At 47.1% G+C, this 17133-nt stretch overlaps 1 protein-coding gene across 2 annotated transcripts in view; it reads right to left on the reverse strand.

Moving 5' to 3' along the window:
* The window catches only part of VPS13D (vacuolar protein sorting 13 homolog D), a 2754556-nt gene that overhangs the window by 341947 nt on the left and 2395476 nt on the right, over window positions 1–17133 (reverse strand). For both annotated transcript variants that reach the window (XM_086921894.1, XM_086921893.1), the window contains exon 60: window positions 692–841. In XM_086921894.1, coding sequence (XP_086778020.1) covers window positions 692–841 — 150 coding nt within the window. The remainder of the gene's footprint in view (window positions 1–691; window positions 842–17133) is intronic.

Genomic DNA, 17133 nt, shown 5'->3' on the forward strand with positions numbered 1-17133 from the left:
AGAGATTATGGACTTTCACATTTGGTAGACGACGTTGCTATGGAGTCGCTCGATGGCCTCTGCCGACACACGGAGGTACTGCTGGGAAAATGTCTGGATCCAGTAAGGCACCTGGGGAGGATTCTAAGATAAGGAATTTGCAGATAGATGTTTCTATCAAAACAAAATAACATGGTACTGCAATCATACTTTCGGGTTATATACTACTAAATAATATAGTTAGCTTCTTTGCATTTGAGCTAATTTCGTTATACTTGCCATTCCATAATTTGTATATCAAACTGATAAACAGGATAGTTTAAGTTAACAGTTGTTTCTATTGCTGTACAAAAACATTTGTATTTTCCCATCTTTAAATAAATCACTCCTTGTCTATGTTGACTGTGGTGGTTTCTGAGGGCTGTAAGATTTACTGCCCCACTATAGTAAATCCCAGGGCAAAATGTAACCAGATCTAATTGAGATTTCAACATGCAAGACTGGGTAAAAGGTAATTAGGCAGATAAACATGTAGGCAAGGTTTGTATGAAATTGACATAGATTTCAAACATTCATAATCGGTTAAAAAGTTGCACAATGATCCCAAATATACTGCATTATAAGGATGGAAAAACATTTGAAATATAAATGGGTAGAAAAGTGTAGCTTTAAAAATGCATCCCTTATTCCTCTTGACAATTAATATCCTTACCTGAACATCCTGAATGCTGAGCTCAAGCACCAGATTAGTTGCCAGCTGCGTGTAATGCACATTAATCCCTATGAGACTTGCAAAAACTAACTCCTCCGGAACTTTATTGATTAAAGACACCCCTATTCCACCATTTAATTTTATCATCACCTAAAAAAGACAATTCATAATCACATTTTAGTACACAATACCAGTAATGTCACCAATTTATCTCTTCATTCAAAATAAAAACACATCAAGAGGAACATTTATTGAAGCAGTCTAATCTTAAATCTTCCTTTGTTAATCCCAATATTTCATAGCATCTGGCACATCAACTTTTTAATTATTTTGATTTACTTGGCCACATCACTAGGCCTGGCATTAAGACTCGTATAATCAAAACTGGTGGCATACAACAGACATGGCTAACAATACTAGAATCATTCCCTACACTTTGCACACCAGATTCAATATAATCAGTATAAGTACGTGAATTTTCTGCAATTGAATGCAACTAATTTTCTTCAGCAAGAAGTGAATGGTACTTCAAGCAATGCTGTTTCTAGTGTAAAACTTAGGCTATGACAAATATGGATAATCTGGAATGATCACACAATTATCTCAACAGACTAGATCTACTGAAAGAAACCCAAAGAAACGCAAATTAACAAAGTTGTGCCCCTGTGTTCACACACCAAAATTGTGTTCAAAACAGAAATACAAGGTGTAGGAAGGTAGGATCCTTCTGGCATGGTTACCCCCACTTTTTTGCTGGTGGTGTTCTGCTCTCTGACTAGTCTGACTGCGATCCGGATAATCAGAACCCTAGTCACTGTGCTCTCTCCCTAAATTTGACTATGGTAAGCAGTTTGTAATCTTCCCAATTGGCTACTGGTGTACCCTTCAAAGTCCCTAGTATATGGTACTAAGGTACACAGGGCATAGGTACACCAGCGGTCTCCCATGGGCTGCAGCATGTATTATGCCACCCATAATAGACTACTCAAACTGTGACAATAGGCCTGCCACTGCAGCCTTTGTAGGTTGGTGCTAGCATCACTTACAACAGATATAAGTTTCCTTATATATGAGGTCACTGCACTTAAGGTGCTGACACAGGATGTGCTGAGGGCAGAGAATAGGCTCCAAGACCTGAAAAAGGAGAGACCGGACCGACCTGATAGGCAGGAAGACCTGCTTGCAGCGCACGAGAAGGTGGCGACACAGGTGGGAAGGCTGCGCTCCTTTGATTATAAGGCCTACACCACTCAGGCCCAAGCAGAACGGAAGAAGTCTGGGGCGCTGCTGGCGTGGTTGGCGAACCTGGCGTGTGGAGGTACACTGATCCTGGAGATTCGGGATCAGGGGTGGGTGGCGTATTATACTCAACAAGCCACCAACACACACTTTCTGAACTATTATACGACTCTTTATCAGAGTAGGCTTGATCCTGGGGCTGTCAACGGAAAGGGGTTCTTAGAGGGGATAGAACACCCCTAGATTGATAACGAGGCGGCAGAGGAGCTTGGTAAAGATGTTGAGGTGGGGGAAGTGCGTAGCGCTATCAAGCATATGGCTAGGAACAAGACACCGGGGACGGACAGCCTTCTGGTAGAATTCTATTCTGAATTTGTAGATATCCTGGCCACAAAGCTGGTCCTAGTATATAACAAGGCACGACAGGAGGGTTGTCTTCCTGCTTCCACGAGGGAGGCAATCATCGTGCCTCTCCTCAAACCGGGTAAGCCGAACTGGGACCGGACTGCATAATCTGGACTATAAGATACTAAGTCGAATCCTGGCTAGTCGGCTAATGGCCCACATGTTGACGTTAGTTCACGTGGACCAAGCGGTATTTATCCTAACTAGGAACATGGCGATGAACGTACGGAGGCTTCTGTGTATCTTGCAGGCAGACACCTATTGCAGGGAGGAACCTTGTATTTTTACGGTTGATATCGAGAAGGCCTTCGATAGTCTAGAGTGGCCATATCTTTTTGCGGTCCTGAGGGCGTTTGGCCTGGGAGACCGTTTTGTGGAATGGACGGCGGTCTTGTATAACAACTCCACTGCCAGGGTCAGAACGGGAGGGTTGATCTCTACTGCTTGCAAAGTGGGTAAAGGCAGAGTTGCCCGCTTTTGCCCCTGATCCTCGCGCTGGCAATGGAGCCAATGGCTGTTCAGGCAAGATCGGGCTGTCATTACCAGGAGCTGATGGTGGAGGGACACTTATAACACATAGCGTTGTATGCCGACAATCTCCTTTTGTTTCTGGCTGACTCAGGGGAGGCCATCTGCGGAACTAAGGGACTGCTGCATTCTCTGGGAGAGGCTGCGGGGCTTCGTGTGAACTGGTCCAAATCCTGTCTTTTCCCGACACACCCAGACAGTGATTGGATGCAGCCGGCGGAGGGGGTCCTATGTGAAACTAGCTGCTTACCTTACCTCGTAACTCGGATATATCACGACCCTAGCGACATTCTGGAGGGCATCATAGGGTGAGCTGTGCGTAGGGTCAAGAGTTGATTTGAGTTTGGGGAAAAGCTCCCGTTATCGGTTGCAGGCAGGGTTGCCTTGATGAAGATGCCCAGGCTTCTTTATTTTTTTGGGACGCTCCCAATCTGGATTCCAACTAAGGTGTTTGTGCAGCTGAACACATTGCTTACAGGATTCTTGAGGGGTACAGGGCCACGCAGGTTGGCCCTGGTCACCATGCAGCGGCCTAGGGCGGAGGGAGGCTTTGCCTTGCTGGATCTAGAGGCCTATTATCATGCAGCGCAGTTACAACGGTTCACCAAATGGGTGGCAAGCCGAACCAGGCACCGGGAGGAACCTGATGGGCTAGACCCTCCCTTGGTGATGCTCTCCCGGGTGCTGCTGTGATTGCCAATGAGGAATAGGATGGTCACGCCTGACTTACAGGTGGTGCGCCAGTGTTGGAAACAATTGGCCTGGCTTGCGCACATGCGCACCCCCCTATGCTCCGGAGATCCCGCTGATGTTATGTGAGGCCTTACCTCACGGGGGTGATTGAGGTAGGCTACGGGGCTGGGAGGATGCAGGGATCTCTATTATAGGGGACCTATTTGAGGATGGTAGCCTCCTTCCTTTTAATGGCCTGTTGGAGCGCCATGACCTACCTGTGAGAAGTTAGCCTGGCATATGATGTCCACTAGTTCTAGTGGGCACCTTGCACCAGTCTAATCAACACTTATTGATGGTGGTTGTAAAGTCAACCTTATAGAAAGCTATCCTAGTGGTAGCATGGACCAGCAGTCATCAGGCTAAGACTTCAAAGGCGATGTTAAGCAAGTTGTTTTACCAATTATAATCCCTTGAGTACCAAATGAAAGGACACCACACAAGGTATATATCAAATATATGCACAAGTTACTACTTGTGTAACGATATATCTGTAAGAGACATTAGTTAGTGATAGATTCCTTACCTTAGAATATCCCCAGGCGTCAGACTGGATCCAGAAATTGTTCGTAGCAGTACCCTTGCGCGTCGGTAGGCGTCGTCTGTGGCTCCGCGTCCGTCGTCGGCGTCGTAGGCGCCGTGATGACGTCGTCGGAGTACTTAGACGCCGCCTCTGCGTGCTGACGTCAGTTCTTAGACACAGCTTTTCCGCGCCAGAAACGCAGAGCTATGCTAAAAACCAACACAGGTGCCTTGAAACTAGGGCCCTGAAAGGGGGTGACCTTAACCCTAGATATTGGTTCGCAGAACGGGGAGGATGGGTCGGTAAGGAATCTATCACTAACTAATGTCTCTTACAGATATATCATTACACAAGTAGTAACTTGAGCATCTGAAAGAGACACGTTGGTGATAGATTCCTTACCTTAGAATAGATGCCTCAGCAATACCAACCCCAGTGGTGGGTCTGCGAACCAATAATCACACCAGAAAGTCCTGGAGGACGGAACGGCCAAAGAAGCCATCCCTCTGACTTGGCTGTCCAGGCAATAATGTCTTGCAAACGTGTGCGGCGAGGCCCACGGCCACGTAGCTGCCTGGCAAATGTCCTGCAAGGGCACTCCTCGGCCCAGGGCGGTGGTAGTCGCCGTGGCCCGAGTGGAATGAGCCCTCAGTCCAACAGGAGGCTCCTTCTTAGCCAAGGAGTAGCACGCCTGGATACACAAGATTATCCACCGCGAGATGGTCCGCTTGTGTACTGCCTTTCCCTTCTTGGCGCCCACGTAACCAACAAAGAGTTGATCATCCACCCGGAACTGGCGTGTGCGACTTAGGTAGAAAGAGAGCGCACGTTTTGGGTCCAGACGGTGGAGCCTCTCTTCCTCTCTCGAGGGATGCGGAGGCGGAAAGAAGGTGGGCAAGGTGATGGATTGCCCGATGTGGAAGGCTGTGACTACCTTGGGCAGGAAAGAGGGCCTTGTCCGCAACACAACCTTGTCCGGATGGACCGAAAGGAAAGGAGGTTTACAGGATAGAGCCTGGAGCTCACTCACTCTCCTGGCAGAGGTGATGGCTACCAGGAAGGCAGTCTTCAAAGTAAGAAGGCGGAGAGGACAGTTGTGAAGTGGCTCGAAGGGAGCACACATCAGAAAAGTAAGAACCAAGTTCAAGTCCCACTGAGGCATCACGAAAGGAACAGGGGGAACATATGAGTGATGCCCTTCAAGAACCTATTTACAATTGGGGACTTGAACAAAGAGGGCTGATCAGGGAGCATTAAGAAGGCGGAAATAGCAGAGAGGTAGCCCTTGATAGTGCCCAGAGCAGAGCCCTGCTGGGCAAGAGAAAGAAGAAAGAGGAGAACCTAAGAAAGAGGGGCAGAGAGTGGATCCACAGCCTTTGCTGTGCACCATGCCACAAATTTGTTCCACCTGCAGGCGTATACAGATTTTGTGGAGGGACGCCTGGCTGCCAGAATAACATCACAGACTTCAAGAGGCAAGTCAAATGGCCTCAACTGTCGCCGCTCAATCTCCACGCATGGAGGTGGAGACTGGACAGTTTCGGGCGGAGGACCGTCCCCTGCTGCTGCGACAAAAGGTCCTCCTGAAGAGGCAGACAAATCAGGGGATCGACTGACATGCTGAGTAGCTCCGGATACCAGTATCTTCGTGCCCAGTCCGGAGCCACAAGGATGACTTGGGCCCAGTCGCGTCTGATCTTCTTCAGCACTCTGGGCAGAAGTGGTATAGGCGGAAAGGCGTACAGCAGACTGCAACTCCACTCGCGACGAAAAGCGAGTGCCGCCTTGGAAGTTCCAACGCGCAGAACTGATGATATTGCGCGCTCTCTTCGGTGGCAAATAGATCTAACCAAAACTCTCCCCACTGCTGAAAGAGACCTTGCGCCACGTCATATTTCAGACGCCATTAGTGATCCCTCATGCACCGACAGCTAAGTTTGTCCGCCCTGGCGTTCAGGGAACCTGCCAGGTGTTGAAAAACCAGGGTCACGCCCTGATGTTTCAGCCACTGCCAGAGGCGCAAAGCCTCCTGGCATAGGGTCCATGACCCCACCCGGCCCTGTTTGTTGAAGTACCACATGGCGGTGGTGTTGTCCGTGAACACCTGCACTATACTCCCCCGGACAGAGGGGAGGAATGCCTTCAGTGCAAGCCGGATCACCCGCAGCTCCAGAAGGTTGATGTGGAGCCGGGACTCCGCCGGAGACCAGAGGCCTCTGATCTCCGCCCATCCCATGTGGCCCCCCCAGCCCTGGAGGGATACGTCCGTCACAACTACGTGCTCCGGTTGGGGTAGGGAGAGGGATCTGCCGCTGACCCAATCTCGGTCCGGGAGCCACCAGTGCAACTATCTTGCAGTGCCCTCCGAGATCAAGACATGGTCGGACAAGTTGCCCTGATACTGGGCCCACTGAAACTTCAGATCCCACTGCAGAGCCCGCAACCGCCACCTGGTGTGATGCACCAGAAGGATGCAGGAGGCCATCAGCCCCAGAAGCCGCAGCGTCAACCTGACCAAGACTCGGGTTAACGGCTGAAAGATCGGAATCAGAGCCTGAATATCCCGAACCCGCTGTTCGGGAGGATAAACCCAAAACTGCGCCGAGTCTAGAACCGCTCCGATGAAAAGGAGCTTCTGAGAGGGACACAGATGCGACTTCGGCACATTGATGGAGAACCCCAGCAGGTGCAGGAGGTCGGCCGTAGTCTGGAGGTGGCTGACGACTGTCTGGGGCGATCCCGCCTTCAACAACCAGTTGTCGAGGTAGGGGAAGACTGAAACCCGTAACCTGCGCAGATGAGCTGCGACCACCGCCATCACTTTCGTGAACGCCCGTGGGGCGCTGGTAAGGCCGAAGGGGACACGCTAAACTGAAAGTGCTCGTGGCCTACCGTGAGCCGCAGGTAGCGCCAGTGGGCCTGCAGGACGGGAATGTGAAAATAGACGTCCTGCAAGTCCAAAGCTACCATCCAATCTCCCGGGTCTAGGGCAGCTAAGACCTGAACCAAAGTCAGCATCTTGAACTTCTCCTTCCGGAGGAAGCCGTTGACGTTCGGCAGGTCCAAGATAGAGCGTAGGCCCCCTTTGCCCTTTTTGGGAATCAGAAAGTAGTGGGAGTAACAACCACACCCTACTTTTGGCCCAGGAACGCGCTCGATGGCCCCCTTGGCCAAGAGGGCCGTAACTTTCTCTTGCAGAAGTTGCAAGTGATCCCCAACACGCGGTGGGACTGCGGTGGCATGGCTGGAGGGGTCGCCTCAAAGGGGTGGGAGTAGCCCCTTCGGACGATTTGTAGCACCCACCTGTCCGATGTGATGGAGCGCCAGTGGAGGAGCTGATGGCGAACCCTGCCCCCCACTGGCGTCAAATGGGCCTGAAAGCTCGGACTAGGAAGGCTTTGAGGCGGATGCTGCGGGGGTAGATGTGGACTGGCCGCGCCGTTGTCCCCTGTTACCGCTGCAACGGTAACCACGCCCACCACCGCGCTGGATGTTAGTCTGTGGCCCGTGGCTGACAGGACGTGTGGGGGTGCCCCTTCCGTGGCCATGAAAGGAGCACTGGGCAGAAGTTTGCTGGGGCGGAGCCAACAGGCCCAAGGACTTGCCTTAGCCCTGGAGTCCTTGAAGCGTTCCAGCGCATGATCTGCCTTGCCACCAAAGAGGAGGCTGCCATCGAACAACATGTCCATAAGGGTGTTCTGGACATCGGCCAAGACGTTGGCGGACCTCAGCCAAGCGTGGCGGCAAACCGCCACAGGCGTGGAAATCGCTCTTCCCAGCGAGTCCGTGGTGTCCAGTCCACATCGTATTGAATACCGCGCTGCGTCTCTTCCCTCCGCGAGGGCTTGAGCGAGCTTCACCCGGGCTCCCTCCGGACACTCAGGCAGCACTTCCGCGACCGTATCCCACAGAGAGTGGGTGTAACGGCCCAAGAGGCACGCAGTGTTGACCGACAGCAATCACAAACTAAGGGAGGAGAACATCTTCTTGCGGAATTGTTCATACCTCTTGGATTCCCGATCTGGTGGTGCAGTCGGGAATGCGGACTGGGAAGTAGAGGCCTGGATAACCAGGCTCTCGGGGGTGGGTGGATAAGAAACTAGGGTCGCCCAGAGCAGGGCTGTGGCGCCTAGCGACGTTCCTATCTACAGGGGGACCTATAGCGGGCCTGGACCAGGTGCCCAACAGGACGTCCATGAGAGCCTCATTAAACGGCAGTAGAGGCTCTGGGGAGCTTACCTGCGGTTTAAGGAACTCTGTGAGGATTTTAGACCTCACCTTTGCGACGGGGAGCTCAAGAGCCAAGGTCTTGGCCGCTCTCGTCAGCACCACACTATAAGCAGCCCCCTCCTCCGTAGCCACAATAGGAGGGGAGACAAAACCAGTGCCTGGGGAGGTATCCAGGCCACTGGCTTCCCCTAGTTCCTGTGTCCAGTCCTGATATGACTGGCACTCACATGCCAGAGGGTCCTCAGACACCCCCCCCAGTCTCCCTCGTTGTCCATGTCCTGAAATTAAGGGGTAAAGGATGGACCCAGATCCTCGAAGAATTCCTCTTCGTCGCATGAGTGTCGGGGGGAGTCAGAAGAGCGATGACGCCTCTTCGACTTCTTGTGCCTCTTACCTGAGGACTTGGAGCCCGACGAGTAGTGTCGACTCGCCGAGCTGTGATGACTCCGGCCCGCGACCGGTCCCTCGACCTCCTTCCGGACCGGGACCTCGAACGGCGCGGGCCGACTGCCGGAGCTCGAGGCGCTTACGAGACCGCTCCCGCCTAGCCTTCGACGTCAAGGCCTGACAGTCGGGGCACGACTTGTCATCATGGTCGGGCCCCAGGCAATGTAGGCACCGGCGATGGGGGTCGGTAACCAACATCAGTCGGCACAGGGCTTGAACCCGGACATCCCTACCGGCACCGATGGAGTCGTATGACTCGAAATGGATCGAAAAAGGATCGAAAAACACTAGTCAAAAAATGACTAAAGGGTACCACTTTCTCCGGACCTGCGCTTGCTGGCGCGGAAAAAAGAAGAACTGATGTCAGCGCGCGACGGCGGCGTCTAAGTACTCTGACGGCGTCATCCCGGCGCCAACGACGCCGACAACGGACGCGGAGCAGCAGACACCAACCGACACGCAGGGGTACTGCTACGCAAAATTTTCTGGATCCAGTGTGACGTCTGTGGATATTCTAAGGTAAGGAATCTAATACTAACCTGTTTATTTCAGATATGAAGTATATCTTGTCAAGGACTTCTGCCCAATATCTATTGAATTGTGAACAATGCCATGGCGGCTGCAAAAGGAAACCTGCCCCTTCACAACCCCTCCAGCAATCAGTACTCCTGGACCAGTTCCAATAATATCTTAATCGGGGAATATATCCAAGGAAATGCTCTTTTAGTTAGTGTCTCTTTGGAAGCAGATGTACAGGATCTCGAATCAAATCTAAAAAAACACCTCCCTCCATTCCCTATCCGTACAATTTTTCTTTAGGGCAATTTCTCACTTCATCTGGTATGCTGTTTTATTGGGAAGTGGATCCGTGATAAGTAACCCATACATCTTGGATAGCATGCGTAAATCGTCGTTCTTTGCAAGCAACCATCCCGAGTATGGTGTCAAGTGTCTCCCTTGTACAACAACAAAGAAATAGCAGTGGGTCAAGGGGCTAACTAAATTATGTATCCTTAAAGCCAAACTATTGTGTTCAAAAGCAAATGGGAAATCTTGCTTTTGAACACAGTAGTTTGGCTTTAAGGATACATAATTTAGTTAGTTGTTGTACATGGTAGATAGGGGGCATAGCAGTCTTGGTCGTTAAACTTCCCCTAGGACCCTCCACCCCTAGTGTTTTGTTGTCAAGTGTCTTCCTGCCATATCGTTAATCCCTCAGTGAGAGAACTAGTGTCTAATCTGAAAATAGCACAGCGTTTAGTTTCTGACACCACAAAGTCAGTGTTAACTTGACTGAACATTTTAAAATTCCCCCACTCTCTTTTGCCCCTCTAGACTTTGCCCCTGGTCCATGGCTGGGATAAAATCCAGGTGAGCTATGATCAGCGTAAGAGTAAATGGGCATGTAAACAATCCCTTCCTAACAATCACAGTGTATCATGAGCCAGAGAGGACATTGTGACTGGTGAAGAGTATAAATCCCAATTTTTGGGGCAGCCAGGTGGTTTTCCAAATATGTTCACCAGCCACTGCTTGGACAAAAAAGCAGTAATGCTTCTCACTCTCTTCCCTATTCCACTCCACCATATATTTTTTGGACAAAAAAGCAGTAATGCTTCTCACTCTCTTCCCTATTCCACTCCACCATATATTGAAACTGAACTACAAGACCGTCGTTTAGACTATGAGGGATCCCTTGTCCTCCTTCCCTGGAAGGTTGAAGCATGGTCCTCATAGTCGTTCTGGGTTTCTTTTCCACTCCACACAAAGGCATTCACTGCCCACTGAATCTCTCCCAACAATGGTGGTGGTTTAAGAGGCAGTGCCTTTGCCATATGAAGAAATCTCTGCACCACTGTCATTCTGATAGTTTCAATCCACCGTAACCAGGAGAGAGCTCCCATATGCCACAACTGTAAGACTATCTTCAGCAAGACTAACAACTCACTATAGCTTACATGCTACTCTTTACTCCTGTGTGGGAAAAGTCCTCACCCTTAGACAGGTAATATTGTTCTTTGCTCAAGACAAGGGTGAACTTCGATTGTATACCAAATTTTTGAGGGCTTGGGGTAGACAGATTTAAGATCTGAGATTTTTTGCAAATTAATTTTAAACGCTGAGATTGAGCCAAATTGATTTATTTCATGCAAAAGGGGGAGGAGCGGGGCAACAAGGTGGTCGCTTCTATCAAAGACAGCAACACATCATACGCATACTGACAGATCTTATGCTTATGGCCTCCTCCTTGGATCCCTTTCATTTCCCTCAGTGCTCGAACCCTATTTTCCCATGGCTCTATATATTATGGCTCATGGTTAGCCTAAAAGGTTGTTTAGACATTCATATAAGAGAACTAAATATTATAATCGTGAAAGTTTATTTGAAGAAAAAGAAAAGATCAATGATAGGGATAAAAATATTGTGATGGTCACAACTTTTAATAGTGTAACAACAAGGTAAAGAACCTTATAAACAGGAATTGGTTTCTCCTAAATACTACAGGAAGCACACCTCTTCAGAAAGCTATATTTGCATACAGGAGAAATAAAACGGTACAGAATCATTTAGTACATACATACAAAGAACAAAAAGGCAAACATCAAAGTAGTATTGTGAATGGATCAAAAGTAATGAGTAATTTCCCAAGTGTTATGTTGTTGTTATGTTAAGGGGATTTATAGAGTGCACTGTTACCAACTGATGTCCTGGCGCTAACCATTAATCGCATCAGAAGAAAATCAGGACACATTATCAATAGTCAGATCTGCTAAAGAGCCAAGTTTTCAACTCTCGCCTGAATTCCAGAAGAGATGAAGCTGAACGGATAGACATCAGGAGTTTGTTTCAAATGGTGATGGTACCGAGGTAGAAACTTGTACCCCTCCAACTCACTTTTTAAAATCTAGGTACCACTAAGGTTCTAGAAATATAGGATCTAAGTGCCCTACCAGGCGAGTACCATCTAAAGTACTGAGCTGCGTCACGCGGTCCAATATTATGCAAGGCCTTATATGCAAAGCATAAGGCTTTGAATTAAATCCTTCCCTAACTAGCAACCAGTGTAAATGTGTAAATGTTTAATCGTATTCATGACCCAGACCTTTTCTGGCATACGAGTAAGAAATCTCACCACAGTATTCTGCAAAACCTGCAGTTTGTTCAGATGTTGGGCCTGCATATTAAGATAAAGGCCATTACAATAGTCGAGTCTGGCCAATATCAGGGCTGATATAACAAGTTTTCGACAATTTCCTGGAATAAAAGGCAGAATCTTTTTGATTTTTCTTAAAATGAAAAAGGTGGACGAGGAAAGGGCATTAATCTGGTTAGCGAAGTGTGGAGCCTGTACAAACTGTAGCTCCGTTTAGTAAGCAGCAGAAAATAGAACTCAACGGAGTGGGTCATTGGATAAATGATCTAGTGAATTGCAAAACCAGTAATGTAATTGATCTCATTATTTGTCCCTGCCAGAAAGGGTATGTAGGTGAGACAGGCAAGTATACATATAAAAAATATCCAAATAAAAAGAATTGGTTGAATATATAAAATATTATATTATCTAAAGCAAAGGATTATTTTCCTTACGAAGATGATTATATAAAGAGTTAGATTATTTGTATATCTAAAATGTTGACACATGTATATCCTTAATAAGCAGCAATATTTGTTTATGCTACATTGAAATCATGTATGAGTTGAGACAAGTGTTAACATGGCTGACACCCTTCTTAAATAGATGTTTAGATAAGCCACCACTTAGAAATGGGTGTATCTTTACAGCAAGAGTAAATATAACAACACAAAGGATATGGCTTTAAATTAAATAGACTCTATGAAGGTTATAGATTACGCTGTAATGCATCTTGTGAAAGAATTGGGAGAATAGTCCTATTTTGATTTTAACCTGAAGATATTCATCATAAGTGAGAAGTATTTAAATGGCTTTTATGTGATTGTATTTCATTCGTTTTTCAGAATAGATACGTATACCAGTACAGATCGTGGTATAATGTGAATCAACAGGAGACCTGGTTTAGGCAGAGGCTCCCCTATAATTAATAATATCCTATTTAAAATAAATAGTTTTGTAAATGCAATAACAGTAATAAATTAGGATTTACGCAGCAGTGAAATGCATACCACTAGAAATATATTTATAGGCTCAGCGCGTATGACCCGGTAATTGATGAATCCATAACGTCGGAACTCTACTTTGCCTAACAGGTAAACACACGTAATTAGGGCGACTGTAGGATAAGTGGCATTAGTGGCTGCCATGAATCACTGCGAGGTTTAATAACATATAACCTACTTTAACTAGTTAGCTTAATAACCATATATGAGTAAATGGGCTCAGTATATAGTAGAATTAATAGCAATCCAACTTGCAGTGAACTATATCATCAATAGGGAGTGATTTAGGCACTAGATGAATGAACATAGGCAACAATTTTTATGAAGCACACGTAAAAAGATGTTAAAACAGAATAAACATATCTGTTGTAAAATTTATGCAGGTACCCTGAATCTTACAAGACCAGAGGTGAATTGGCCCTAGGAACAACGGACCAATGGTCTAAAGGATTTGATAGAACCACTTGACACCGTAAAACAATTTAAAGTCATCACAGTTTCTACGGGTAAGTGTGCATATACAGCCTGTTGCAAATACCTGCGAGTATTCACATATTGCGCAATATTGGTACACCAATCATATCAATAATTTTACTATACAGGGGTCTCCAATAGGTAATACATTTTAGCAAGAGGAGAAGTTTAGTTGATCTGCTGACATCTTGAATTAAGACTGCTCCCATACAAGTAAGTAGCAAAGTGGAAAAAAGTGGGAACTAGTGGGACATAAGGACATCAGAGTGTGTAATGATTCATTAATATGATGTTCCTATACCATTTATAGGTGATGACCACCAATCGGGGTATTATTTGAACAAACCCTTTAATACAGGAGTACCATCAACACCCAGTATTTTAAGTGTCCGGAGGCGAACATGTTTCAGGCACCTTTGTTGAGTGCCCATTCACAATGTATTAGCATAACATATACTCACCTGGAGGATCCTATATCTGGAGAACCTCTGTTAAAAAACCTAATTTGTAACTTTAATATTGAAAAACAATCAACTATATCAGTAGTTTGTACTAAACCAAATCATGAAACTAAGGGCTAGATGTAGGTAAATCTTATTTACCGATTCATAAATACCGAATTTTACCGATTCGGTATTTATGAATCGGTAAATAAGATGTAGGTAAAAATTCGGTAATTTTTACCGAATCGGTAGGATTCGGTATTTACCGATTCGGTAATTACCGAATTCGTATTTGCCATTGATTCCTATGGGCCTTGAAGCCCATAGGAATCAATAGCAAATACCGATTCGGAAATTACAGAACCGGCAAAAAAACTGAAATGCCAAGGGGGACAGGGTGTCACTTTGACACCCTGTTACACCCCTGTTTCTGGCTTGTGTGCCATGTGACACACATACTTGCCCTTAGGGCATGTATGTGTGCCACATGGCACAGGTGTGCATGCACAGATGTGCATGTACACAGGAATTCGATTTTTTACCACCCAATGGTATTAGGTGGTAAATAACACTGTTTAAAGTGCTACCTACATAAGAAATAACAGATTCGGTAATTTTACCGAATCTGTAAAATTATCGATTCGGTAAAATTACCGAATCTGTATGATTTTGCAACCCCTACATGCCAATGTCCAAATACCGGTCGGAAACAGACGAAAATCAGTATTTTCGGCCGTTTCCGACCGGTATTTGGACACCTACATCTGGCCTTTAGGAAATGTAACTAATGAAATTTTTATTCTCTTGTTTTCCAGATCAAATTATTGTTTTTAAATGTATTTTAAGAAAAAAAGTATTGAATAAGACCTGAAGAAGGCGGAGACAAATCAGATAATCCCCCGAAACGCCGCATCAACATTAGTTCAATTACAATGAGTAGTGAAGCAATCTGTAGGAGAAGGCTCCGATTTTTGGATGATACTGTTTTTATGTAATAGCAAATCTTTTTTAATGTATGTGAATCAATTTTGTCAAGATACTTTGGGTATATGTATGAATTTGTTCATCAGGGCATTGCAATAATTTTTTTGTTTGAATATCTTTTATTGCATTTTTACATTTATATTGCATAACATGGTATTAAACTTACACTGTGTCCATATCACAATAAGAAGCAGGGGAAAAGAACCCATAAGTGCACAAGATTGCATGCGTTGGCAACAACAGTTCGCCACATTACCATAACGTGCCATTTAACAGTTTTCGATCAGTCGTACAGTTGAAACCATATACGCCAGGAAAAGAAGGGGTTGCAAATAGCCCAGCGAAGGTTGTAGTTACATGTAAATAATAAAGAAAGCAACATATAATTTAAAGCAGCACCTCAACAACAATAGTGCCAGTTGGCTACAGAGTACGTTTTAAATCAAAGGGTTAGCAATAAACATAATATCGCGGTCTACCTAGCCGCATGGACCACTCTGGCCAATGGTTTCTGCACAGGGGTTGCTTACCCCGTCACATTTCCTAATGAAAAGTCAAGCAGCTATTCGCCAGGTCAGGGCAGCAATACAATTGGACCCATGCATCCGACCATTATAGCAGGCCTTATATATAGGCACGTTTGCAGTTCAATATTCAAAGCATTTTACTTGCTAATGCAAGAACTGTAAAACAAGAACATAATAAATCAGAACTTTTGTGAAAATATAAAAGAAAAAAAAAACAGAAGCAAAGAAACTGAAAACAGAAGATGGCTGATTGTGCGTGTTGCGCTATCGTGCGTGTGGAGTGTCTGACGTTTAGCGTGGCATTTCCGGTGGGGGTGGGGTATGGGGGGGGGGAAGGGCCTCCATGTCATGTCCAGTGTCAGCGTCGCATGCTAAGGCACTCCTAAGGGAGGTGTATCTAAGCGACTCCGTGTTGGAGGCATGCGCGGTGGAAAGCAGCCAGGATATCATCCCAGGCCTGGGATATGGGGTACGCACGTAGACCCGCCGTCTCCTCCCTGTGCAGGACCACGCTTTCAGCTCTCGCCCAATTATCGAAGGAGCTGCGCCATTGTGCCACGTGGGGAAGATCACTGTTCTTCCAGCGTTTAGTGATAAGCCGTTTCGCTGTTATGAAACCAAGGTCGCAGAACCTATTGGGGACTCTGGTCAGCTTCGTCCGTTTGCATAGGCCTAGTAAGCATGTTTCCCATGTGCATTGTAGATTCCCACCCACGCTCGCAACTAGTAAGCCTGATACCGCACGCCAGTAAGCATGCAGCGAGGGGCAGGACCAAAGCATGTGCAGAAAGCCAGCGTCAACTAGCCCGCATCTTGGGCATGCCGATGTGACAAGTCCAAAATAACGATTAATCTTGTCCGGGGATAAATATGCATGATGCACGATGTAGTATTGGATAATCTTAAAGCAGGAATTGCGTGGAACATTAACGGTGCTAGCCAGCACCCTTTCCTATTCCTTATCGGTCCAGGCTCGGCCCCTGTCTGCCGCCCATTTATCTCTCAAGCGCTGGGTGGGAAGTTGAGTGTGGAGTTGAAGGGCCTGTGCCAGCCAATGCACCACATGGGACCCTCTCCCCATCACTTGCAGGTATTGTACTAACAAGTGGGTTGGCGGTTCATCCGAAAGGTCGCCCCAGGCCCGTGTCAGTGTGCGTATGATTGCTGCATGTGTTAAGAATTGTCCTGCAGGGAGGCCCGTGTCAGCAACCAGCGCCTCGAACGGGCTTAGTGCCCCCTCAGTGAACAGGTCTCCTACTGTATCCACCTCAGCCTGTACCCAACTGGTCAGCATCGCCTCTGTGAGTACACCGCCATTCCTGGGCATCCCTAGCAAGGGCAGGTTCGGGGCGTACGATTTCGTGGAGCTGGTAAGCTTCATACTCCTCACATAGCACCTCCGTGCTACTGCCAGGTGTATCTGGTCTGGACAGCGGATCTTAGCCAAAGGGTGAAACATTGCGTGTATCTGTGCAAGTGTCTGCATCGTGGCATTTGTGGCTGTGTCACCCAAGTTCTTTCCAATCAACCAGTGGGTCACCCACTGCAGTTGTGCAGCTAAGTAGTAGAGCTCCTGGTTGGGGACTGCCAGACCCCCGGCCTCCGGGGATGCATAAAGTGTCCTCAGAGCCACTCTGGGTCGCCCCGCTCTCCAAATCAAGCTCCGAGTTAAGGTCTCTAGCTCGTGAAATATGCACGTGGGGACATAGACCGGGAGGTTAGCGTAAAAGTACAACAGTTTGGGTAGCGCTATCATTTTCGTTAGCGTGATTC

This window comes from Lissotriton vulgaris, chromosome 5 (genome assembly GCF_964263255.1).
Source record: "Lissotriton vulgaris chromosome 5, aLisVul1.2, whole genome shotgun sequence".
In the NCBI taxonomy this organism is placed as follows: Eukaryota; Metazoa; Chordata; class Amphibia; order Caudata; family Salamandridae; genus Lissotriton; species Lissotriton vulgaris.